The 26,565-nt window shown below is 45.4% G+C and overlaps 1 protein-coding gene across 8 annotated transcripts in view; it reads left to right on the top strand.

The window, feature by feature from the left end:
* The window catches only part of camta1a (calmodulin binding transcription activator 1a), a 290,667-nt gene that overhangs the window by 224,402 nt on the left and 39,700 nt on the right, over window positions 1-26,565 (top strand). For all 8 annotated transcript variants that reach the window (XM_058642630.1, XM_058642627.1, XM_058642623.1 and 5 more), the window contains one exon: window positions 4,458-4,529. In XM_058642630.1, coding sequence (XP_058498613.1) covers window positions 4,458-4,529 — 72 coding nt within the window. The remainder of the gene's footprint in view (window positions 1-4,457; window positions 4,530-26,565) is intronic.

Below are 26,565 nucleotides of genomic sequence, written 5' to 3'. Positions count from 1 at the left end.
CCTTGCTGTGCATGACACCTGTCAGCTGAGATGGATGGACGTAAGTGTGGCGTTGCCAGGGCAACAGGCAGACCAGGGGCAGTCGTGGGCTCCAGAGGCAGGACAGGTAACCGCTGGTGGCCCTGCCTTTATATCTGAAGGCTTTATTGAGGCTGAACTGTTTATCACTTGGATGTCTGGCCTGCTTGCCCCCTGAGAACTGCGACCCCACTCCACTCAGAACTGCTTTGACACCCCAAGGGGGGGAGGCGTGTTCAGACCAAGCAATAATACCCCTTTCATTGGGCCAAGCCAGCGTTTTCGTAGCCTGGGCCACTTCCTTGACTGACAACCCCAAATGAATTTGCTGCATCAGTGTCTGACTTTGGAGGACACACGTCGCTGTAACTCTTTATTCCTGCTGTCCGCGGTGACAGCACATGAATACATTATGGACATGCTGTGCGTGAATACTTCTATTAACTGTGTATCATTCTTTTATTGTGTTTCAATTGCAACCCCGGCACCATAGCAGGCCAATAATACATGCACATGCATGTGTGACTCTGTGTGTGTGTGTGTGTGTGTGTACACCTATGTGTTTGTTTCACTGTGTTCTAAAAGCTCTTCAAAATTATACATCAGGAAAAAAAAATGTGTTTTTTTTTTTTTTTTATGAGAGGATGTGTGTGAATGTGTATAATTATGGTTTAATTGCTTTCCCTGTGATGGGCTGTCATCTGTCACAGCCCAAAGACAGCAAATAATGGCTCTGCTGCTGTCACTTTGTCAGCCAGACGCTCAGCATGCACAGAGCAGACCAAACACCAGTAACTGATATGCGTCTTGAATTACTGATAAGAGCTCAAGTACGATGAGCTTTGTGTACGTGGGTGCGCTCGTGCTGTCAAAAGTGTCTCGGCCTGCCTCTATCTTGGTGTCATATCGTGTGTAATGTGCTCGCGAGAATACAATCGTGCGGTAATGAGTGGGTGTCGTTTCATGATTGTTGATGATTGTCTGCTGTATTGTGCGTTTGAGTGTGTGTTTGTCTACACAGGCCTTGTCATGACCAGTGGTCCTGATGGAGACCAAAACCTGGTCCTTACGAGGCAGTACCTAAATTCTTAGGAACTGGTTAAGTTAACATTTGATTTGTGATTAGTTTATGGAATTAAATGCAGGGTCTTAAGAATGATAGCTGCACAAACGTGTGTGTGTGTGTGTGTGGGTTAGTGGAGGTGTTAGACGAAGACGAGGGCGCTCCAGCTTACATGTTTGATGAGCACTGTATATCGCCACCGACAGGTGCAACAGTTGTGTTATGCTTTAAGCGGCTTGTTTGTCTGGCATGCCGCTTTGTGCGCTTGAGAAATGGAGTAAACAGAGGCAGAGGGAAAGCAGCCTGGGGGCTAATTTATTCACTCCCCAGTCGCCCTAGTCACAAAGGCCCGTTGCTCCGGCCCACCTGTCAATTCGGAGAAGCATGTCACAGCCTCATCCAAGTGCACGCAGCCACACCACAGCTCACCCTCGGTAGACCAAGTGCTCCAGGCTACCACAATATTACGCATGTCATAACAATAAACTCTCTGTAATCAGAATTAACACAACAGCAAGGTTCACAATCGGCATTTAAAAGTCCTACGTTTGCCGTGTGTGGGGACAACGAATGAACACTAACCTTTCACATCACAGCATTGTAACACGTGACTGTCGGGAAAAGCAGACACATTTCAGCGCCTCATATACAAATGTAATGTAATATTGCATCAGGACCAGACCCCGAAAAGGGTGTAAAGTAATGGTTCTGATAAAGAAAATACTCACTAAACTGCACAGTAGAAATGTGTGAGCCGATAGCAGTTGTAGTGACTGTAGTAATGTGATGTTCAATGCACTGTGGGAGTGGGAGGAAGTGTCTGGCCGCTGCGAGCGTGGAGTAATGGATAACAGAGCTGTGGGGGTGGGCAGAGGCGCACATCCTATTTCAGACAGCTATAATGGATGAGAGTTCAGTGGAAAAAAAAGGAAGAAGAGGTGGAAGTCTGTGCGCCTTCACTATCACAAACCCTTACATACAGAGTTCAGTAGTATTGGAATCAGTCCACAACAGGCGTGATTGGAACAATGAAACACCTGGAGGATTGTTTTTGTGAATTGGTCATAGGATGTGTGCAGCATGTGTGCATACATGAAGCGCACTCGGGAACACTCGTGTGATTCGTACACGTGTGTAATGTGTGTGTTTGTTTTTACGCTGTGTAATGTGTCTCTCACCATGTGCCCAGCCGTGTAGCCGTGCCGTGGTGCTCCGGTATAATTAATTAGACAGCTGATGTTGCTAAATGGGTGTTTGTACACACTGACTTCTTCTGCAGGCCCCTTCATTTTTAAGTAGGTTGAAATAAACTAGGCGAGCACATATTACACACACACACAAGCAAATGTGCCCGTTAATCACATTGTCCTCCAAGCAGTGGAACCCAACATCTCCACACGGGGTGGACTAACATGGGTGGCCATGAGCCCCCGTGGTGGGGTCATCTTCCAGCTTGAAGACTGGGGTGTGAGCCCCAGCTTCACTGGTCTACATGAGCAAGATAGTTAAAGTTGCTCTTGACACTATGGGAACAGGTATGATAGAAAAAGGGCTGTGTGAGTAAATGAATAAATTAGCAAATCTGTAGTGTAAACACAGACTGTGTATAAAAAATGGACATTTTTGAAGCCTCGGGATTCTTAATTTGACCATGACAACCTGGAAATTCATAAACAAACTGCAACCAGGCTGCCAATCACACTGGTGTCCACTCACATGTGCCATCATATCGTCTAGTTTCCTTTCAGTGGGAACGTATTTTACAAATTTGACATGATGTTTTATTGTAGAAGAACAAAGTAGAGCTAAAAGTAGCAATCAAGACCATTAATAGGCTTTCTTTTGTTTTGTGTCAGGTTTTATATACAGTCTATGAAAGTAAACGAGTTCAAGAGAATCCGCTCTAGTATTTTGTCATATTGACTTTTATCCACACTGTACCGGCTTTTTGGGTAGCACTGAAATGCTATTATTGGAAAATGGGTCCCAGAGTGGGGGAAATCTCAAAACGCCACCCTTGCACAACCAATGCACTACTTTTGGTAAAACAAAGATGTCATATTCACGCCTCTCTCTTGCTCTTGCGTTCGCTGTCGTCCATGTGTTTGGAGATAGTTTGGTCGAGTCGCGTCACGATAACTTTTTTTTCCTCAGACCCCCTGGCATCATTGTATCATCCACCTATTTGAATAAAGCGGGTTAGTACATGCTTTATGTGCACGCTCAAACATCTTTTTGATGTATTTCATTTTGAAGGTTTTGTGTGGATGAGGACATTTCTTGAAACAATGTTTTGTTTCACTTTTTTTATGAATGTTTCCCTGTGGATGAGGCTAAAAGCACTCGAAGTGGTGATCAAGACTAGAAAAGCAACACTTAAAGAAGATTTACCATAATATGCGTTCATTGCATGTGTGTGCCCTCTCTTACTGACAGGATATGTGCAATATTAGCTGTGGTTTCACCACAACCAATTTTCAATTTTACCTTCATGGAGGGGATTTAAGACCTGCATGTTTTATTTATTCCTGTAAGAGCCAAGCCTCCTGACTTAGGAGTCATTTTTCTAGTATTTCTTCGCTGGTAAAGGGGGTAGGGGAGAGTCAATTGCTGTAGTGTGGACTCATTCTGCTGCTGTAAACAAGCAAAAGCAGGCTAGACATCCCTCTGGGTCACCTGGGAGCTGCGGCCGTGGTTTTTCCACAGAAGGATTGAGGAGACGAGAGGACAGGAGGCAGGATAAGTGCTGCCTTTCTCCTCATCCTCTCTATGCCGTTCTTCGATGCATTTTTTTTTTTCCTCCTGCAACTTGCTGGTGAAAAATGTCTCCTGGCCTCTTTGCTAGATACCGCAAGGCGTTATCAGCCCTGCCTAGCGCTCTCCACGGTAACGAGCCCCCAGGCACAGTATTATCTGTTTACGATAAGGATATTAATAACACTGTGCTCTAGTTATGTGCTGGGGTGCCCTGTGTGTTGGTGGGGGGGGGGGGGGGGGGGGGGGGGCTGGAACAAGAAGCACCTGAATCATTCTGTCAGGGGCTCTCTCCAGACAGGACAGAATAAAAGTGGAGTAGGAAAGGAAGGAAGGAAGGAAGGAAGGAGTCATATGGTGATGCTGGTAGAGTGCTGAGGTGTTCACTGGTTAACTAAATTCATTATGTCCCTCCAGGTTTCTGTCTTTGTTTCAAGAACAATAGCTTGACCATCTGCCAGCGTGCGCATGTGGGAGTATAGGGTCAGGGGTGAAAGGTCACAGCTGTCATGGTCAGCGGAGAGGTCAGCCTATTTTCTGCACTTTATGGTCGTGTAATATCTTATCTCTTTCTGTCCTCCTTTCTCTCCTCCTCCTCCTCCACACTCTCCCTTTCCTCCAGTGTCTCTACGGCTGCTACGTCCACTCCTCCATCATCCCCACCTTCCACCGCCGGTGCTACTGGCTGCTCCAGGTAAGAATTCCTCTTTTTCGCTCCCCTCAGTTCACCGCACTACAGTTGCACTCTCAAACTCCCCCGGCCTATCCACGAGAACTTGAATGAGTTGCAATGATATCAGTTTCCATTTAACCAGAGCACTTTTTTTTGACAGCCAGCAGGCAGACATCAGCCGTTCCCCCTACCACCTCTCTCTTTCTTCTCCTTTCTCTCCTCAGCCTCCATTTCCCTTATCTTTCTCCGTCATTCACTCTCCTGATGGCGTTTGCCCATCCTCGCCGTCCAGCAGGAGGACCGTATCTCAGTCTGCTAAAAGCTTTGCCATCTCCCCTGTCTAACAGCTGCAGTGATGGGCAGTAAAAGCATGATGGAAGAGGTTCCCTGTACAGTATAGTGTGCTTACAGTGGGTCGTCAAGTCCGCAGGCTGAGAGTGGTTGTAAATAGCAGTCCTTTGATCACCTCCCCAATACATCTCATCATTCTCGTTTAGCATGGCAGCCATTATCGCTGGAAGGTGTGTGATATGTGCAACCATTCACGCGCACTATACTAAGGGAGCATAAAGCATGCACACACAAAGAACAAGAGACTTTCTGTCTGTCTATATGTCTATCTATCTATCTATCTATCTATCTTGAATACAGTGAAGAGAGAGAGAAAAAAGACACATATTAGGAATGCACTTCTTTCTGCTGCCGTTCGGTTTGTCTTTATTAAATTGTTGAGTCACAAAAATCTCTGCTGTACTTAACAAAACCAGAAGCGTGCTCTTGCAGTGTCTGTGAGTGGAAGAAGAGAGCACTGTGGTAGGAAAAAGGACAGCAGAGGAAAAGACTTGGCGTCAGCGATGCTTAAATTCTAATCAAAATAATTAGAGTGTTCCCACAGCAAACAAAAGCTTTTTAGACAACAACAGTTTATTCGTCTCTCGCTCTCTGTCGGCGCTGTGAGTGTGTGTCACATGCAGTAACAACGACACAGGCAGACAAAAGCATGTCCCTTCCCGTCTCGTCGCAGTTAAGTCGGCGAAGCCACTGGGGTGACTTACACTTAAATATATTTTCTGAACCAATGGAGATGCAGCATATTTGTTAAGAAGTGGAAGTAAGAAAAACAGCGAAATAAGGGCTTATGGAATATATCCATGTGTATCTGAAAATAACATAAGACACAATGCCATTTGTACTTGTTATGTTTGTTAAGGGAGCATATTGTCCTTAACCCGCCTCTCTTTGCAATCTGCTAGGAAAGTGGGGATTTTCTGGACTGGTGGTGTGGTGGCATTAGGAGCTCCTTTAACCCTTTAACATCTAACCCAATGTCCAAAATGTCCGTCAGGACTTTTGTTTTGCATAATTTAACCATAAAATGACCCGAGAATGTCCTTTAACTAGAATAACTTCCAATATCTGGCAGTTATTTACAATTTACTGCATGTTAAAGTCTTTTAACGATTTAAAATGAAGAAAAACAGTGCAGTTGTACGTGAAGAACAGATTTTGCATGTTAAATTTGAAATTTTAACAGTATAAAACAAAATGTTTTGAGTCTTTTGTCTCAACTATGTACACGTGTACTCTCTCCACTCTGGCAACAAAGACAGTGATTCTCCAGCTTCCTGAAACAGAGCGAGAGTGAATTTACCGTAATAACCACACATTGGCTTTAACGTGCAACTCCTCAGCTTTCAGAAATCGTTGGAAACGTCGGTGTCAACGATACGCTCAGTATAATAGGGTTAAAGAATAGTGAAGTCTGCCTTTTTTACATTACTCAAATGTCCAGTGTGTAAGAATCAGGGAGTGCAATAAATGTAAGACACTGGCTCCATATTCTAAGGCAACAAAAACCAAATGAGTTTTATTTTAAGAGTGATTATACACTTAAACATTCTTGTGAATAGTGTGTGCAATTTCTTTCAATAAACCCTCCTAAATCTTACACACTGCAACATGTAATAATTCTTTCGGTCCATACAAAGTGGGGAAATATTCCCTGTGCACCAGCTGAAATTATTTTGTGTTCCCACAGTTTGTCCTTGTTAACAACACAAAGAGTGTATTATATTATATAATATTATACTGGAACCCCATAGCCTTAGCTGAACCCAAATTCAGGCCAAAACAAGCATGATAGATGAAGCATAGCCATATTTACAGGGATGATCAGGTCACACACAACAACACAAAAACAAATGCTGACATTCAGAAACACATGTTCACACTGTAGAGTGACTAACACAGCGAGCCGGGGTCACACTGAGTAACTTTTTGAAAACTACAGTACAGCTGTCAGCTATACACACACACACACACACACACACACATAAGCACTCATCAAACTTTGAGGAGTTCCCTGGCTTTACTTTCCTGTTACTGCAGAGAACAACTGGTTATTGAATTCTTGGACTTTATTACGGGCCATCTGTGCTGACAGGAAGCCACACTCCCAATCACTGCAATCACACAAGAGGTAAAAGATTACACCACTTCAGTCCGTATCACTCCACATGCAGATAAACCTCCCGCACCTGTGTCCCAAAAATATTTCCAGTCGGACAATTGCCAGTGAGCCCTGTAGCAGCGGTCTTTGTCTCCCTCGCTCTCTTTCTCCACCTTTGTTCAGTCTCTGAACTCGCTGTCCTGACTCCCTGTGTACCATTTGCTGTGTCCATATGAGATTTTCAGGCAGTAGTCTATCAACAGCAGTGCAGCAAGGAGACTGGAGCTCCCAGAGCGGCAACAGGAAAAGGTCACCAGTGAGTGAAAAATGTAAATATTCAGCCATCCAGCAGCCACAGTCGCGGAGAGACAGGGATGAAAATAACTCCTATTACACAGCACTGACGGGGAGGGAACACAGAGGACAGAGAGGGTAGAGGGGAAGAGACAGACTGAGACTGGGAGGAAGAGTAAGATGGACACAACTTTTAAAAAGTTAGGCTAAAAAAAAAAAAAAAACACTCTCAAGGGAGAGCTGGAAAGAAAGATAGATTTCAGGATTTGAAGGGGAAAAAAAACTTCAGCAGAATATGGAGAAGAGGGACAGTAGTGTGTATTGTGTGTGTGTGTGTGTGTGTGTGTGTGTGTGTGAACCCGTGAGAAAAGAAATCATGAAACAAAATAGACAGAGAGGGAGAGTGGGGTTGGTGAAAGGTCTTTTAAGGAGGGGGGGTGTCAGCCAGTGGACGTGTGCCTCTTTATCCACTCTTTATCCACTCTTTATTGAGTCAAAGCCCTGGTAATGAGACAGGGGACGGGAATGAAGACCTGCGAGGGGGGTCGTCTCACTTTTCTTTTTGTTCTTTTCACCTCTCACTCTCAATCCGCTCGTCCCTGCCACACTACCTCCACCTCTCTGTGGCATTAGACCACTTTAAAATGTCTGGTCCATCCCCTCAAATGGCTGGGGCTGGAGAAAAGTACCACAACGGTTATCTGAGGTTGCAAACAATGAATCCAAATTGCTGCTGAGACACAGAGCTGCCCAGAGCAGACTGTGTGGTTTGTCACTCAAGAAAAAAATAAGTTCTCTTTCAGTGGTTCTGGTAAAATAAAATAAAATAAAAAAATAATAATAATAAAAAAAAAGGAGCTCTGTGTCTAATTCTGGTATACTTTAAATACTGCCAACGAAAACCATACTCACAGTCCCCAAGCCGTCGTAAACATCCTTACTTTATGTATCTGCTCTTTAAACGCTGTCAGTTACAGCTGGAGTGTGCAGAACCAGCCATAAAAGTGTATACCTGTATGAGTGTCATACTATGCACAGCCTTTCCCAGCCACAAGCTGTTATGAGAGACACACAGTCAGACAGACACGGATTCATCGATGCGCGGAATCTTGCCTGTCCTGGTGGCACTGATTGATCGTATCGCTTCATGTCCCCTTTTCTTGTTTAGTGCTAATCGAATGTAATTCCCCGCTCGCACCACTCCATCAAATCAGACAGTGGAGTGTGTGCCGGCTGACACGGGCAAAGAGGTGGGGATGATTATGATATTAATGCGGAGGGGGGTCTGAGGGGGAACTTCATTTGTCCTGCTTCCTGCCACAAACGCAGAGAGGGGTCAATAGCTTCTCCCTCGTTTTCCTACTTTAAAGAGCAGGAGAGAGGGATGAGATAATGAAATGACTAGTAAGGCAGGAGGGAATGCTGACGACCTTGTTTCTTCACAGCTATCACTTTCTCCCTCTTACCTTCCTCAGCTTGGGCCACTTTGCTCCAGTCTTGGTCTCACATGAATACATTATTAATAACGCCATTCGTTGCTGTTACTTTTTTTTTTTTTGTTATAACATCAGTCCTTTGGAGTATAATGACGATGGAAGCACTTGAATTAGTGTCATGTCGGGAAATGAGTTGTAACTGTTGTCCCTGTGATCATTCGGCTACTATTAACGCACTATTTCAGCCATTTTAATTCACGGAATTATTCAAGGGTTACCTAGCAGAGTGATAACTCTGTGTTTAAACAGAACTCAGTGCAGGAGGCTGTGAAGTGCTGTCCGTGGTGCTGAAAGCCTTTTAACTGTTCACCTTAGCAAAGGCGATTTTTATTCCTGTGCTGATTTATCAAATACCGCCCAGTAACTTTGAACTGCCATACTATTCAGCCCTCATAACAAGCTCGCCGATCTCCAAAGGTCGATACACCTGGTCAGTGCTGTCAGCGGCTCATGTGCCGGGCCAAACACATGTACTCATCATGTCTCACTCCTCCACAGGATCAGCCCTGCTCCTCTTTATCTCAAGCTAATTGAATGGGAAAAGTTGAGCAGCTCCTTCCCTGTGATGATCCGTCTCAGGTCGGTGTGCAAGCAGGATACAGTAGCTGCAGACCCAGAGCGAACATGCCCGCAGGCAAAAGGCAGACAGATGGATTCTTTATATCTACCAGAGGCCTCTATTCATTCGGATCAGTTTAGTTGCTTCTGTGTTGAGCACTGGGAGACAGGTGCCGGATTCAGAGTGGCGCAGGTGATGTGTGATGATGGAGCAGAGCTGTCAGGTCTAGATTCACATCAGATACGTCCAGACTATGCAAGGCTACATAATGAATATTTCACCGAGATAAATCATGGATGAGCCTGGGCAGCGTTCTGTTGATTTCACTGAGAGGGTAGAGAGGCAGGAAAACCTGGTGAGGTTTTGACTGGCTGTCTACAACCTCAGGGCAAACGGAGGCAGTAGAAATATAATTGCCTTTAGCTATGCAGGCTGTTGTTTGTATCAAATGGAAATGCACCTCTACAGAGTATGAGATCAGATTTGTAGCATGTGAATTTGACTCCACCACCTGACATTACTGTTGAAGTCAAAACCTCAACTCCAGACTGGCAGGGGGAATGGTTGCTGTATATGCAATGTGAGTGTGTATTTGTACTTTTTTTTTAGTGTGTACACGCGGTTGTCTTCGTTGTGTGAGTGTTTGTATATGTGTGTGTGAGGCGGTGGCATTCTGTTTCTGTGCTATGGTGGGAGACCGTGGTGCTCTCGGCAGCATGCTGCCCAAACCCCCCCCCCCCCCCCCTGCCATGAGGAGAACAGCTGTTTCACGAGCATGTCGGGGTGTGAGCCATGTCCCCATGGCTCCCCTCATCTCCTTCCATTCTCCTCACCATGTGTGTCACACAGATACAGTTCATCTGACATTAACTCCACTCTGTCCACTCTTCACGTGCACATTCAGACACGCCACCCTCTTTTTTCCCCTCTCAAAGAGTAAATGTGGCGTTAGCTTTTGAGTTGGTCTGCGCCCAAAACTCAACACCGGAAGCTTGTGACCTCTAAATAAATTGAAGGTTACTTTGGTGCTTAATTAATGGCCCGTGCTGGAGCACTCTCTCTCTCTCTCTCTCTCTCCATGTACAATGAAAAGCGAGGGAAGTTGAGCTAAAACCCCAGAGACATGCATAGCCTCTTCTCCTTCTGGCAGACTGATCCGTTCCTTAGTGCCTGCGACCTTTTCTCTAGGCCCGCCGCCTAGCCCACCAGCACGGCCAATTATCACAAATCCCCCGCCGCATTTGTCTTGCCATTTTCACTCTGCGGCCAAAGAGCTGCGCGTGGCCATAGACTGCAGCCTCCTAACCAGTCGAAGCCCAGATGGAGAAACAGAGGCCCACAACAGGTATGTGGTGCTTAAATAATTCAGTTATCCTGAAAGGTTAAGGCTCTGCCGGTGCGACAAATTGACATTCATCTCGCTCCAGAGTTATGCACCCCACTTTTAGCAGGAGCAAGCACCTACGGGTTTACATTGTCTGACTTTCAAGATTATTATTGACACCAATTTTCTATACGTTTTTTTACTCTTCCTGCTATTTTTTCTTCGGCCAGCTCGAAACAGAACAGACAACCAGACATTTTCAGATTTCTGCTAATATAGTCGTGTGAATGCGGAGAGAATATTGTGCCATCCTGATTTTCTATCACCTTCTGTGTTGAACTCTTTTGTAGCTTTTTAATGCCTTTTCTGTATAAGTTGCTAACATAATTACTATGCATTGTGTAACTGGCTATGCTTCTTTCTGTTTACTACGGGAGTGGCTGTAGACAGTGCTGTCGCGATGCTAGAATTTAATTTAATAACGGCACCCAGGAAAATACTGAGGGAAAACAAAACTATAACCTTTGCTAAAGATGAGAACAAACGAAACACATCAATGACAACAGGATGTGTGAGTTGTCTGGACTGATAAGAAATAGAGTATCATTTAACTGCAGCTGTTCATTGCTCATCTATTCGAGTTGGTAAAGTGAGCTGCCACTGTTTGTCCTGCTGCTGGTCAACGTTTCTCAGGTTCAGTCTGGGATCTCGAGAGAAACATAATAAAACTTTCAGGCACAAACAATTGTGTCATTCTGTTAAATAAGACGGCACTGAGAATTTTTAGACATTTTTTTATAGTGATGATTATTATTATTATTATTGTTATTTCCTATTTTGTAACCCCCCCCCCCCCCCCCCCCCTTCTAGACAATACCCATGCTGTGCCAGTCTCCAGTCGTGTCAGACTCAGGCGTGAAAGCAGTAGAGTGCATGCATCTCCCAGCAGCCCAGAGAACACTGGTCACAGCTAATGACCAGAACTGTCCGATTTGTCCTGCCCTGATTACTCCTCTGAGCCCCAATTAGATGTGGATGAGAACAGACTTCCCAACACAATCACTTGAACATGTCATAGAGGTAAGGATGAGACAAGGAAGGAAAGGATAGGGGTAAAGAGGGAAGTGTGCGGTGTTCAGGACAGGAGGAGAGGAGCAAAGGGGAAGTGGGCATGAGAGCCCCACTAATATCAGCCCAGAGTCATTCACTCTGCATCCATTCAGATATTGATCTCAATTCCCCTTTAACCATCTACGACTTATCAACATATACACACCAACAGCTCTGATTGCAATTTCTATAATTGGCAATTTTCATCGTGAAAATCTGTCTATTTGAGGGCGTTAGCTGCATCTGGTCTGAGGCCGCTTGATTTCTCTGTGGGTTAGAGAGAGATGAAGAGACTAAAGTCTGTTTGTGGCAAATGTATAATATAAAGACAAATTGTCGGGCCAGTGTGGTCGAATCAGTTTACTCGTCGAAGTCAATAGGAATGTTCTGGGATCTTATTATGAATAAAAACAATGGCATTTTTTTTGCCTAATTGTCAATAACACTCCCCATTATGAACTTTGTTTTCATCTGTGTCTTCCCTCATGTCCTCCTTTTCATTTCAGTTCTCCTCTGCCTTCTGTTACGGTCTAACCCCTATTCCTCATCCCACCATTCTGTCTGTATTTCTCTCTGCCACTGTGTCTCCCCAGGACTGCTGAGCTTTCTCCCCTCTGCAAGTTTTGAAAGAAAATCTTTCTCTTTTTTTTGGCTTGCTCTCATTCTCTCTCAGTAGGGGGCAGTGGAAAAAGTAACTACAAGGGCACATAAAGCCTTCAGAGTCAAACCAGACTTCTTTTAGTCTTTTTTTGATCTCGATAGATGTCATATTGAACACACATGCACACACACGCACACACAAACACACACACACACACACCCCTCTGTGGGATGGCTCGGCTCCTATCTCTGTCTGCTCCCCAACATCTCAAACCTCACCCACGCAAATCTGACAAGACATGGAGATTGAGTGGAGGAGGGCAGAGGGGGAGGAGAGAGGAGAAACAGCAAAATGGGGAAGGTTAGGAGCGGTAGAATGGCAGGAGGTGGTGGATCGGGTGGAGGTGCTTTGAGAATGGGGGATTAGAGGTAGACGATTAGAGGCAGAAGATGATATCATTTGGTAAGAGATGAGCGGGAGCAAACGAGCAGCGCAAATCACCCGACATTAACGAGCTGCCTCATAAATTACTGCAGCCGAGTGTATGCTTGAAGCTGGATGTGGATAGGGCTACGTAGTGCAAGGGAGGCATAATGGTTGTCTTCATATTGTTTACTGCCCCTTTCCATTGTATATAGGATGTCTCCCATTGCCCCAGAGCCCAATATTGGCCTCCTGTAGCAGCATCAGTAGACGATGCTTCAGAAATAGTAGGAGGCTTTATTCAGCCCGATGATAGCTCCCTAAATGGCATCCTAACCCTCCCCAACTCTAAAAAAAAGAAAAAAAGAAAACTACTTCTCACTGACCATCTCGGATAACTCAGATTTGACAACCAGTTCCTCATCTCTCTGCAGTGTTTACCGCTTATTACAGAAACTGTAGCAAAGCAAAGAATTGGGAGTCATTAAATTATATTAAAATGTTGATTTTCCATGTGATTTTTCTTTTTTTTTTTCCCTCTTGGTGTAATAAATTCCTTTAAAAAAACAAAATAAAACTTTAGACAAATTCAGCAGGGGTTGCAGCAGATCATTTGTAAAGAACCAGTGTATAAAAGCTGAATGTTTCCGGCTGTTCTCCGGGGAACGCAGCCCAGGAGACGCAGGGATAGAGAGACAATCAGGGATGTTAGAATGCTGGAGCCACTCTGTTCCTGTTCTCACAGGCAGGTGAGGGAGGTTGAGGGTACAAGGGGAAATATACATATCTATTTTAGCCAGGAGCGCAGCAGCAGGGGAATGACTTTCATTGGCGGGATTCTAAATATTACATGACTTCCTGATGGCAGTGTGCTGTCTGAGGTGCTGTCTGGATTGGTATTAACCTGTCCGGGCAAATCAGCCATTTACCCTCTCTGTTCGTCTATCCAAATCAACATTTCCTCCATTCTTACTTAATTTTCCCTCTTTTGCCTCTCTCCGTCCACGCTCGCCTGTTTCGTACGCACCATTTCTGCCTTTGGACCACTTGTATTGCATCGCACCCTTTTCTCTGTGTACAGTTTGTGCATATGTGGATTTAGTCTGTAGTCCTCTGCCAAGGCCCCCAACGTCATATGCAGCCTGGCAGGTGACAAATAGTTTTTTAATTGCTTGCACCAGGAAAATCATTAGTCTCTTCCCTTGCCTTGGTGGGACCAGGCAGGACGTGTGCGTAATAATAATAGCCTCAGTCCTGTTTCCCGCTTCCCGCCTGCTATTTTTAGAGCAAGTATTTTTAGGGCCCTCGTCTGTGTATTGCCAACGGGAGTGTGTGTGTGTGTGTCTGTATATGTGTATCAGTGTGCTGGTATTTTTGGGTGTAAACGTGTGTGAGTCCACGGTGAGGTTTGACCAAATGGTCCAGAGGTGCATTTCCTTGCGCGTGAAGGGGGAATGGTGTGTTTGTCAGCCCTGTTCCCGCCTCATGAGAGTTTTTCTCATTGCTGTTGCTATTCCCCAGCTACTGTTAGTGTGCAGTTTGTCTCCGTGTGTGTGTGTTGCGTGTGCGCGTGTATACCTCTGTGTCTGGCAGGCTCTGGCCTTGGCCATTGTGCTGTAGTGCATTACTGTAGCAATCCACTGACACAGCGACCGGCCAGATGAAGCCGTCCAGTTTATGGAGCAACCTGCAAACTCCAGCTGCTTTTGGTTGGGATTGTGCTTAGAGGTGAGATATAGTATTGATTTTCTCTCCTCTGTGCCCTTGCCATCCCTGCGTAGATATGCACCAGTGCTCAGCATCCATTCACTGAGAAAGGGAAGTGGGGGTGGGGGGGGGGGGGGGGGGGGGCACAATATAATGTTTATGTGATGATACTGACCCCATTCGTTCCCGTGGAAGAGGAGTAGTATGAGGAGGCTAAAGAGCGGAGAGGAAACTGCAAAATGAGCTGTCAATTTGATTTCTATTTCTAACGATTTCTATTTATTTTGAATTTGAATCGACTTAGTTTTGTCGAAGCCATGTTCACACGTGTCCCCAAGATCCACATCTCCCTCCGCAGTCTCTTTTTCTCTTTTACAGCCCAGTAAAATCAAATACGTGTTAAGTCATCATTATTTTGCGTAACCCCCTATAGCCACGTTGCAGCAGTTGGAGAAGTGGAAGGCCCTTATTATGTGAAAATGTTTAATACATCAATGATATAACTTCAACATCGTATTAAGCATTGTATAAAAAATATTAGTCTGACCTTTCGTTGAATTTTAAATTTGGTGCTTATAAAATGTTTAAGCAATGAAAAGTGAATTGAACCTTCTAGCCTGTCAGTGTTAATGATACCTTCAGGTGCTCAGTACATCAAACATCGCAGTACCTTGTCCTTGTTTGACACGCACACACACACACACACACACACACACACTGTGAGGTCACCTTTGTGGAACAGCACATAGACTTGCATTAATTTACGGTACACGCACCCTAACCCTGTAACATTAATCACTGACCCAAACAAGAGATTCATGTTGTTACCAATTTGGTAACAAACTGTATCCCCAAATAAATCTTGTGAATGGACTTCAACATTGTTGTCCTGGGTCACTTCATTTCCTGGAGATTTGCCTTAACCTTAGCCATAACCCTTAACTTTAATTTAATCCAAAGCCTTAACCACTGACCCCTAAAGTGCCCTATCCCTCTCCTCGGGCCCTGTATGTAAAATGTAATGATGTGTAACTGCAGAATGTCACTGAAGAATTACACACGTCAGAGTGAGTGTCAATAAACATCCAAACGTAAACTTCTGTGAGCACGTATAGGACCGATGACCCTTTGAAAGAGTGGAAATGTATTTCACTGCATTTAGAATTGATTACAGAACAAAATACTAAAAATAGATTTTGTTTTCCCTGTCCTTCTGTATTGCTTTTAACGCCTGGCATTAACAAATTCACATTTTTTAGCTTCTCTTATCCGTGTGACTCAAAATGGAAGCGTCTCTCCGACGAAGACATGATGAAACTCTATCTTGTGTCACAATTTAAGGAGTGCCAACAGCTGAGAGCCAAGCAGTCATGCTCTGGCAGTCCTGAAAACTGAGGAGACCCCAGTTCTCTTCCCAGATTCATCTCCCCAGCTTTGTTTGACTAAGTAGTGCCATGGTGTTGGTGTTGGAGAGGACTGGAGTGGCAACAGCAGCAGCAACAGCAGTGCAACGTATGCGTGGTTTGCCTGAGCCAGTGGGGCTTGGCACACACAGAGTGGCAGCATATGTTCATGGCCAGCTTCCTTCCTCCTCTTCCTTTTTTTTTTGTTGCTGTCTCTCTCCCTCACACTCCATCCCCCCCGCTCTCTCTTTCTCTGGCTTTGAGCGTCCTTCTCACCTGTGGGAGATATCATAGTACAGAGATCAAAGGGGGTGTTCAGGATCCCAGCGTCCCCAGAGGACGGCTCACAAGGTCTCACAGCTGTCACATCTGCGTCCTCTAACCGAAACACATGCGTGCACTTCTCTTTGTCAATTTGTCACCTGGCATATGATCAGAGAGTCGTCGCCGCATCAGGTAATGCGCCGTGGCTTTCTGCTTCAGTTTTGATGCCTTTCCAAAGGTTGGTCCCGAGGACCTCGGCCTGGTCTCTGCCCTACACAAACGCTGGCTGACGTCCAAGCATGTCAGACTCAAGAACCATACTATTAACGTAATCGTTGATATGGACAATCATCCTGCTGCAGAGCAAAGGGTTAACTGTGCCCCAGATAGCCCCAACCAGCTGTTTCAGCCTTTTACACCTTCTCTCCTGCTGCCTGCTCTCCTCCCAGCCTCTAAATGAACACTCATTTGCAAGTTAGATAAATCCTTTGAATGTATTATTGATGCAAACAAATTAGCCTGTAGGCCCCAGACAATACCTAATGGAGCCTTGGCTTATGGGTGAGGTAGTTTCCAGCGAGGGCACTGTCGGTGTTCTAGGATTGATGCCTGCTCTTCTGCCCCGTAATTATTTCTCCTACAAATTATTCAGCTGTTCTGATGCAGTTTGGGGTTTAAAGCAGTGCTACTTATTGCTGCCTATATGATTCCAAGCTTCAACCCAGTCAGTCAGCCACATTCATTAGTTTATTAAAGAGAGAGAGAGAGAGAGAGAGAGAGAAAAAAAGACACGGGCAATTAGATAACTGGTATAAAGCCACCAAAATGAAGGGATGTGTTATTATTCAAGTTAATGCATGCTGCTCATCATTCACTGGGGTTTATGTTGCTGTTGCTTTTTTCAAGGATATTACCTTATCTTGTTGTACACAGACACATGCACACATTTTAACAGCCTTGTATATAAGCCCGTTCGCGTATTTACAGAGACTCTAGCTGACTCCATTTTGTAAATATGCACTAAAACACTTGGGAGAATGTGTTTGGCTAACACACGCAAAGATATGGATACATATGGACACCTGGACACACACACACACACACACACATACACAGTGAGTGAGCGTGTGAGAGGGAGAGGAAGAGCAAGTCTGTGTAATTTATGGTGGGTGACATTAGCAGGACAGAAGCAGAGGTTGTAAAACCAGCAGAAGAGAGAAAATAAAAATGAGAGGGGAGATGAGAGAGAAAGGGCGCTATCATACTGTCCTCAGTGATTAGCACCCTGTATTGATCAGAAGAGGGAGGGGAGGGCAGGATGAGAGGGGGAGGGAGAGAAAAGGCCCCAGGACTCGGGGCCCAAATCTCTGGTGGCCTTAGCTCTGTTCTCCTCCTGCAAGCTGGCTGTCAGGAGATACATCAAAGAGTTTTATCCTTCCATCTCTCCCATCTGCACACACTCACAAATACATGCACACACACACACACACACACATTCCTTTGGCCTTTCTTTGAAAAATGCACTATTTGATTACATAATTTCCTCTTTTTGTCCAATGTTTGACATCATCAATCAAAGCCGATGTGTTATCGCGAGCGTGGGACAGAGAGCAAGGACTTTCCACTGTATTCTCCCAAGGAATGTTTGATATTTTACACAGTGCTAGTGGCTAGTATTTAACTGTGTCAATGTGTCACACTGATGGACACGTTTTCCCCTGAAAACATGACATGCATACAGTGCTTTTCCTTGTCTCCTGGCACTAACATATCAAACCAAAACTTACAGTCAAACCTATAAATTCTGGTCAGAAAATAGCCTGAATGAATGGCACAATACAGATAGTGTCAGTCGTGAGGGGCCGCAGGTCTCAAGTATCACACACACACACACACACAGAGTCAGGATGGTGTCTATGTATTCTCTCCCCAGTATTCAGTGTGTAGGGGAAGTACTTATTACTCTGCGTTCTCCAAGGCCCCGGCCTGTTAATGCATTTTCTCCTCTTACGCTCTTTCTTTTTTTTTCCCCCCTCCTGCTCCCTCTTGCCTCCTTTTCAGCTGACTCGGAGCTTTGGTAGTCTTATTTGCCTTTCAACCCAGATCAATCTCCATCTTATCTACAGCTCCTGAATCATAAACATTTCATAAGCTCAACCGTGACACTGACAGACGTGGGGTGGTGAGGGTTTGGTGCAAAGTGCCTGTGCAGGCGAGTTGATGCCGGACTTAACCGAGTCCAAAGAAAGCGTCGCAATATCACCCAGTCGAACTCGCGCCGCGCGCTACAAACCCCACTGTGCACAGCTGCCGCACTGTCTCGACAAAGGACACACACACACACACAGCCGTGTGCGTTTGTGTGTGCTTTTTGTCTGTGTTTATGTGTGGTCACATGTGAACAGACTAGTATATATGTGTGTTTAGTATACGTCTGTGCATGTGGTGCGTGATGTATTATTCATAAAAAGAAGCATTCATCTCAGCGAGACACCTTCAACAATTTGGAGACGTGTTGTGCATAACGGCTTAATGTAGTTGATGCAATTTGGCTCTCCTCTGGATGATTAACACTGGCACCCGTGTCCTCGCTGTGCATTGCCTCTCAAAGTATTAAGTGCTATAAACAATCACTTCCAAGGTAGTTGATGAATATTTCCTCAAATTTATCTGACATCTTCTGATTTAATCTTTCAAAAACACCCCCCTCCCCCTTTGATTTCTGGCTCACTATTTAGTCCATATCAGAGGGCGCTCAAAGGAGTTCAATACTAACAATTTTCAAGGCAAAGGGAGAATGACCTTGGGTTGCTGTGTGTTTCAACACTGCTCCACTGTCTCTGTGGGGTCTTAATGGAGGATACGCGCTCCCTTTCCTTTGTCTCTGCTAATCTCTCCTGGTCCCCACCTACAATTTTTGCAAAACAGCAGGTCAAACTTTTACTCTATCTCTCTCTGTGTGTATGTGTGTGCGTGAGAGAGAGAGAGAGAGAGCGAGTCCTGCCAACAGTAGAGCAGTCAGCAAAGTGCCACCTCAGCACCTGTGCTTTAATGATTAATACCATATTGATGGTCTCAATTAATTTCCTATTACACCACCAGAAGGCTGCGGTCGCTCTGTCTCTGTCACAGCCCTGTGCTTGTTTTTGGGAAGCCTCTTTGTGGCAGCTGCTGGATGGAGATAGTCTGCTTCTCAACACCTCTCACACGCACACAATTTTACAGACAAACGTACCACAACACACACACACACTAGTATCTTATGAAAACAAACACTATTGCCTGCTGTTTTGCTCCTCACGTTTCACACACTTGCACACGGATAAACAAATAAAATGTAACCCTGTCTGTTTTTGTTGTATCGTTTTAAAGGGGGCTTGCTGCGCTTGCTGTTCGGCACTGATCAAAATGTCTCTTTTGATCCCGGGAGAATCAGCTGTAACACCTCATTGTGCGAGGCTCTGCGGCACTTTTACAAACCATCGCTCACACTTGATTGTACGACTTTGATAAACAGAATCCCTTGAATTTTGCATTTGAACCTGGTTTATTACTACGTTTTGTGCCATTTTCTAAAGCATGGGTTTCTTGCGTAATCCTTCCCCCTGTTATATTTGTAACAGTGTGCAAGACGCTCATTTATTCCCATGATGATCTCTCTCTGTCTCTCTCTCTGAGCTTTGATATGGCAACACATTCCCATGACCTTAACTGTCTGTGGACCTGCTTAACTGGCAGCCAACACTGCCCCTGTAGAGAGACAGGGGAAATGCTTGTGCATGTATGAGGATCAGATTGGCAGACCTCTAATGGCGCCTTTTCTCTCCTTCTCTTCATTACCTTTTCATATCCTATTCACGACTTCTTATCTCTGGCCACTTTGCACTTCACCCCATAAACTCCTCTGTCTCTCTCTAATAATGCACCGTGTTTATCTAAACCTCGTTCTTTCATTGCCTCCAATGCAGCCACACACGCTGTCTTTATTTTTCATTTTTCATGTGCACCCAACACACACCAATGGTTGCTAGGAAACCATTAAAGCGGGGGGTTTTTTGTTGTTTTTTTTTCCCACGGGCAGACGTTTGATTACTCATTTGTATGGGGTGTAAGCTGTGTGAGTGTGTGTGTGAGAGAGGTCTTGCCAAGCTAAGCTCTGGGGCTGCTCCAGTATCTAACCCAGTCATAATAATGAGCCCCTTACCATGTTTGACAGAGCATACAAGCTGAGCAGTCCTGTGGCCACTGCTGTTGTCACTGCGTGTAGTCTCTTAAAGTGTGTTTGCATGTGCGAGTACATATGTGCATATGCTATGTGCTCTTAGTTTGCGTCTGTTTTCTGTTACAACCCTCAGCTGCTGTTGTTGTTCAGAATGATGACTGCCAGTTTTACTTATCAGTGCTCAGTGGCCCATTGCTGGGGCAGATATTGGCCAGGTTGGACTGTCTTACTGCTGGACACAAATCAGTCCTCCCTGTGAGTTCCTGTTTAGAAATGCACAAGCCTGTCTTGTTTTCCTGCCAGCGCCTATGAAGTCCTGATTTGCTCACAGACATGGACAGAGTCACATAAATAGCCTGTCTTGTCGACTGGCACGGGGAGAAAGAGGACGCACACAAACTAATCAGACTCAACACTGATATGAAAGGGAGTGGGAGCGGACGTGAGTGAGTGGAGAGATGGCATTAGCTCTGTTCGCCTCCTCCTCCAAATGAATTGAGCTGTGTCCTAAGAGGAAGAGATGATCATGAGAGAGCAAGAGCAAGTGGAACAAAACAAAGGTGTGGTGGAGAGGTATTGCGAGGAGGGAACAAAAAAGAAAACAAATAAGAACAGAGCACATGGTTCAATCTTCTCTGTGTCTGAGGGGACTCAATAACTTCTTTTCCTCCCTTTATTCCAGTGTGGCACAGTGTCACCTGGATGGCCACGGAATATTTGGATCAGTGCCATGGGCTTAGTCAAGGCCATTATGGCAGTTAGATAGGCTTCTGATGGCCCTTTCTCTGTTTGCCCCTGGGCAGCGTGGCATCTCACATGGGACCACCACAGCTAATGGAGTGGGTAGTGTTCTCTGTAAGGGCTTTAGAAAGAATAAGTGGGCCGTAAACTGTGAGTTGAGTTGTGGCAGCTAAAGGGGCTTCAATGCCTCACTGCCCGGCTTACCGCCTGACTTACTGCCTGCCTGCTTGGCATCCAGAATGCCCCTCCATATTCAGCCATGGAATACTGGCCTTTTGCACATTTATTGTAATTCATGCAGACGCTTGGCACAGCAACAAACACACCCACCTTTTACTGTGGCGCACTGCACAAATAAAATATTTCAAAGCGGGGAGGAGCCACACACAAAAATAGAAGAGCACTTTTCTTGCACACTCACTCACACAAACATAAAATGTGGATTGCACTCACATATCTGCAAAATTATACCAACAAGTACACAAGTGTGTGCATGCACACCTACACACACACACACACACACACACAGGCACACTTGCATTCCCCCCACCCAGAGTGGAGCAGTTCTGCCCCTCTAAGCTGAGTTATTTAAAGCCCCACTTTCAACTCCATCGGAGTGATTATGTGCTACTGAATTAAACATCACAGGCCTCAGCCCCTGGCTTCCTCTGAAAACATGCTCAAACATGCTGGCCTCTTCCTGTTCCTCAAAAGTTCCGAGATGTGCCTTTCATATCTCCCAGCCAGTGCACTAGGTAGTGGAGGTAAGAGGCACCGTGTGAATCTTCTCTAAATCAGGACCCCCTGCGCCACCATCCCTCTCACAGAGAGACAGAAGGGAATTAAGAAACTCTTCAAACTGAGAACTTACCCTTGGATTGTTACCCACCTCGGCATTGTTTTAGCTCGGCACTCAGGCTGAGTTAGAGTTTGTGGAGCGCTCGGTGCAGCTGAAGGTGAACTGTAGGAGTTGAACGCTGACTCCAGACACCCCAATTAGGATTTCTGTATTCTCATATACCTGGGAACATTTAAACAGAAGATTTTCTCATAAATGACCTGGAGAGAACAGGGGGAAACAGGTTTACATAGGGGGTTGCTCAGCTACCTAGACAGGTGCTTTAGGCTGTTTGCTGCCAGTTTGACGTGTGTGTGGCAAAGCACCACCCAGCCACCCCCACATTCTAGAACACACCCGTTGGCAGTGAGCGATAAAGGTTCCAGACAAAAGGAAGACATCTTGTGCCTTGTGGAGGTGAACTTAGAGCGCCACAGAGGCAGCTGACCTTGAAATGAGCAGTAGTGTTTGGGGACAGGCAGGGGAGGGTGGTGTTTAAGAGTGCAACCTCAGTGCCAGAGGCCAGGAGGCTACCTAATGACTGGCACCCTATGCCATCCATCACCATGCCACTGCCAGGCCAACTGCCCCCACACCGCCGAGAGAGCAAGGGCCTCGTACTTACTGAGCGGACCACAGCGCACGACTTGAAACGAGCCCCGTGCTTACAAAGGGTTTTCCCGTGTTCGCGAGGAACTGCACAGACTATACTATGCAGAGATGCACATCACACGGTCTGTGTGATATGCATCGCACGCACAGCACGAATATGCAGTCGCAGTGGCAGATGCAGTCAGACTCTCACTCACAGCCCATTGCACTCATTCTGCATGAATACTTGTGTACGTACGCCGAGCAATATACAGAAAATCTGCCTCCAGACACTCATTCGCATGCTATTTATAATTTAATGCAGCCAGACACAAATGCATAAAGACACAGATACATACACAAACACTAATATACTAACACACGCACCTGTTTATGTCTTGATGCTGACTGTTTGTGATAAAACAAGTGACTGCTCCTCTTTTCACGATATGAAATGGATATCTCCTTATGCTGCTAGTTTAGGTCTCAGTGTCTTCTCCTTTCCTCCTTTGCTTATTTTCACCATTCCTTCCTCAAAGTAAAAATTAAAAAAGGGGGGTGGGGGGGGGGGGGGGGGTCCCATACATGAGACCATGTCTGCTCTGCCCTGTCTGGCAGGTTTTGAAGCCCTAATTCCAGAAAGAAGTCCCCCCCCATCCTTGCACTCCCCGTCTCATCCACATTCTGTGAAGCATCCCTCCTCAATTAGGATCCTTTCATGTTAATGGTGTTCTTATCGCTCTGGTGCATGGGTTGTGAAAGCGAGGCCTACTGTTGTCGAGTACAACCAGGAAGCAGAGCCGCCTTCCTGACAACATAAGAGCAGTTACTTTCTGTCCCTAACTATCTGTCTTTCCTACGTAGCTCTGTCTCAAACTCTTAATGAGCTATGGTGGGCCGCTGGTGTTGCGGCTAAGCGTTTCCGAGACAGCGGCAGATTGGTACGCGGTGTCACAGAGGCTTGACACGACGGCGGACACATCACTGGACCATTCATACCTGATTCTACCTGTACCATGTGCTTTGTTCTCAAGTTTCACTTAGTTATAACTTAGCCACAGCTCAACATGAGCTACATATTCACTGCCTCACATTCATTACAAAATGTAGAAGGTCATCGTGTCTGTCTCCACTGACGTCTAACTCCCTCTCTGTCTTCAGCTCCATTAGTAATTCTCTTTCTCTCATCCTCGTCTTTTGGAGTAGAACAGGGTGTATGACTTGAGGACGAGGTAGGCATTCAGAGAGAGATCACAGGAGCACTGGCTGCCTCTTACTGCGTGGGTGCCAGAGAAACCTGTTGCCTGGCTACAACAGCACCTTTATCCTCTGGTTGCGATGGCGATGCCTTGGATAGCAAATATGCACGTGTGTGCAAATATGTGTGTGAGTTTTGGCGCGTGTTGGTTGCGTGCGCGTCGGCACATATCGTTGATGTGCGCGCAAGGCTTTGTGTATTGTGTTGGTGAGACTGTGGTGGAAGGAGGGGCAGGAAGGCGCTCCACCACCCACTCCGCAGGCCTTCCGCCCCCATGGCTGACTCCCCAAGACTCTGCTAGTAATTAGCTCAACATCTCTTCCATCTGTTCTAGGGAGGTGCAGTAAACATTAACACAACATAGCAACATCAACATGCCGGCTGGCTGGAGACGTGCTAAGATTGAGGCCTCAACATGTGTATACAGATATAACTAACATGCAGGCATGCATTTATTTATTGAAGTCAACTTTGATGTTGATGATAATGTTGTACTTTGATTTGATTGAAGTTCAGAGTTTCATCTGCATCATTTCAAAGAGATACTCCTCCTGAAATTGCTTTTTTTCTTTCTAGGCAAGCCTGAATTTTTTTCATTTTTTTGTGTGCCATCTTCATTTGCTCTTCACCAGTAACATGTGTACTGAGATTTACACATCTTATCAAAGTGTTCCCTTTACTATAAAATAATAGAGTATATCTTATAGACCTACAAAATAGGTCTAGGCCTTACAGAGTTAAAGCTGCAATGCATAACTTTACTTGATTTTTGTTTATGATGTTATTGTTCTGCCTCTGTTTGGCCTTCGTGCACAGAGATATGGACACATATGGACGATATAAACAACAAAAGACATTTATGTCCCCAAGCTGCTGAACGACTGTGGTTTTCGAGCAGTAGAGTTCACTTCTTAAACCTTTTGTGGGTGCTTCTTTGTTTTCAGACATACACTCCTCCTCAGTGGTGATTTTGGTGTGGAAATTCTGGTGGGGCCATGCAGGAAAATCTTATAATGCAATCTAGAAATACCACATATTACTCTCATACCCTCAAAACGAAAACACAGTAGCAAGAGAGAGAGGGGACCACAGCACCTTTGAAAATAAATTGCAGCAAGACCCGTGCAGTGCCCGCCCTTGCTTCAAATCAGCCAATGAGAAGCGCTCTAGGGTTCTGAACTTCAGGCCCCACTGGTGGGGCGCCATTGTTCCTTCTTCTCCGTCTTGCTTTACTCGCACAGTGCTGCTGTTACCTTTATCTGTCTTGTCATAAAACAAATCAGTTCCCGTGTTCGGCGCAGAAATGTCATGTCAGGTGACGTGAGATCTTAAAACTGCTAGACTGAGAAACAGGGACAGTTACGTGAACTCATCTGACAGTGATTTGAATGTAACAGGCATTTGTTTATATTCAAAAGTTTATATTCACGCTCACACACACACGTGTACATTCCCAACACATATAGGTAGCAGCTTTCCATCCGTGTCCACATGCTCAGCACAGACTCTTGCAACTTCATTCTGGTCTTCGCATCCACTGCTGAAGTAAAGCTTGCCCGAGAAGTGGAAAAAAAAAACACCAAAAAAACTACATTACACAATTAATCAATAAGTTAATGAGATCTAATTTTCTCTGGAAAATAGTATCCAGGCCAAAAAAAAAGTCCCCCCTCAGCCTTTTTTCACCTACTCTTGAATGGAGAACCAGCTCCTGATATTACACTGTGGAAAAAGAAAGCAGCCAGCAGGAAATTAAATTAAATTACCATCCTGATAGATTTATGTGGCACTTTACATTTTCATTGTGTTGCTTTCCTCTCAGAGTGGAGGTGGGCCTGAGTTTGAAGTGAACAGTTAAAGATGATCTAAAGACAAGAGAAAAGCAGCAAAACAAGCGTGGCGAAAGAGAGCGAAAGTTCCACGCGTCATGCTCTTCAGGCCCGCTCCTCACTTTACAACAGAGAGCGTAGCACAGGGACACAGATTAGTTTTGTCTGAATGAGGTGTGAGACTGCCTCATGCTCGTTTCCTTTGTCTATCGGGCATACTGCATGTGCATGTTTTGTGAAGCAATGTGTGAAAAGGTTACAAACAGCTCGGAGTGTGGGTGTTGGAAGGAGGAGACTGTAGTCATGTATATACAATTGTGTTCAGCTAACCCCTTCAGTGTCTTTTGTGTCTATTATGCTAATGGAAATGTCCTTGCTCGCGTGCATTTATTTGCGTTTGTGCGTTTGCAAGCTGTGCATCTTTGCATATTCACTCTCGATTAAACCCATACATCCACATACGTGCATGCGCGCTCATAATCGAATGAAGCGGTTCTACATTTCCCGCTCTCATTGCAAGTAAAGATTGAGGACATCTCTCGGCTATTGACACAGCTGGTTGTGCCATCTGGGTGCGCCGCACACTGTCCTGTGCCATCTCCGTCCTTACAGTGCAGCACTCGTGGCCCCCGTGTCCACACCAATGACAGAGGACAAGGAGAACAGTGAGATAACGCGCCGCAATGTCCAGCTCAGGCAGAAATGGCGAGGGAGTTCATCATCTGTCCTCCTGAGATTGTATATGCCTCCCACTGCTGGAGCTGCCTGGGACTGCACAGACACATCATAGATTGTAGGAGTTGTTGGGATGTTTTTCTTTTTTTTTTTCTTTCCAACCACACCCCTGTCTGATGAAAGGGAGAAGGGGGTGGGGTGTTCTCACAGATTAATGGTACACACTGAGAGGGAGCACGGACCTACAGTAGCAGTACCTTGATTTATTTGCCA

Source organism: Solea solea, chromosome 11 (genome assembly GCF_958295425.1).
Source record: "Solea solea chromosome 11, fSolSol10.1, whole genome shotgun sequence".
Taxonomy (NCBI): Eukaryota; Metazoa; Chordata; class Actinopteri; order Pleuronectiformes; family Soleidae; genus Solea; species Solea solea.
The sequence above is the reverse complement of the archived record's forward strand: the minus strand, read 5'-3'. Positions and strand labels throughout refer to the sequence as shown.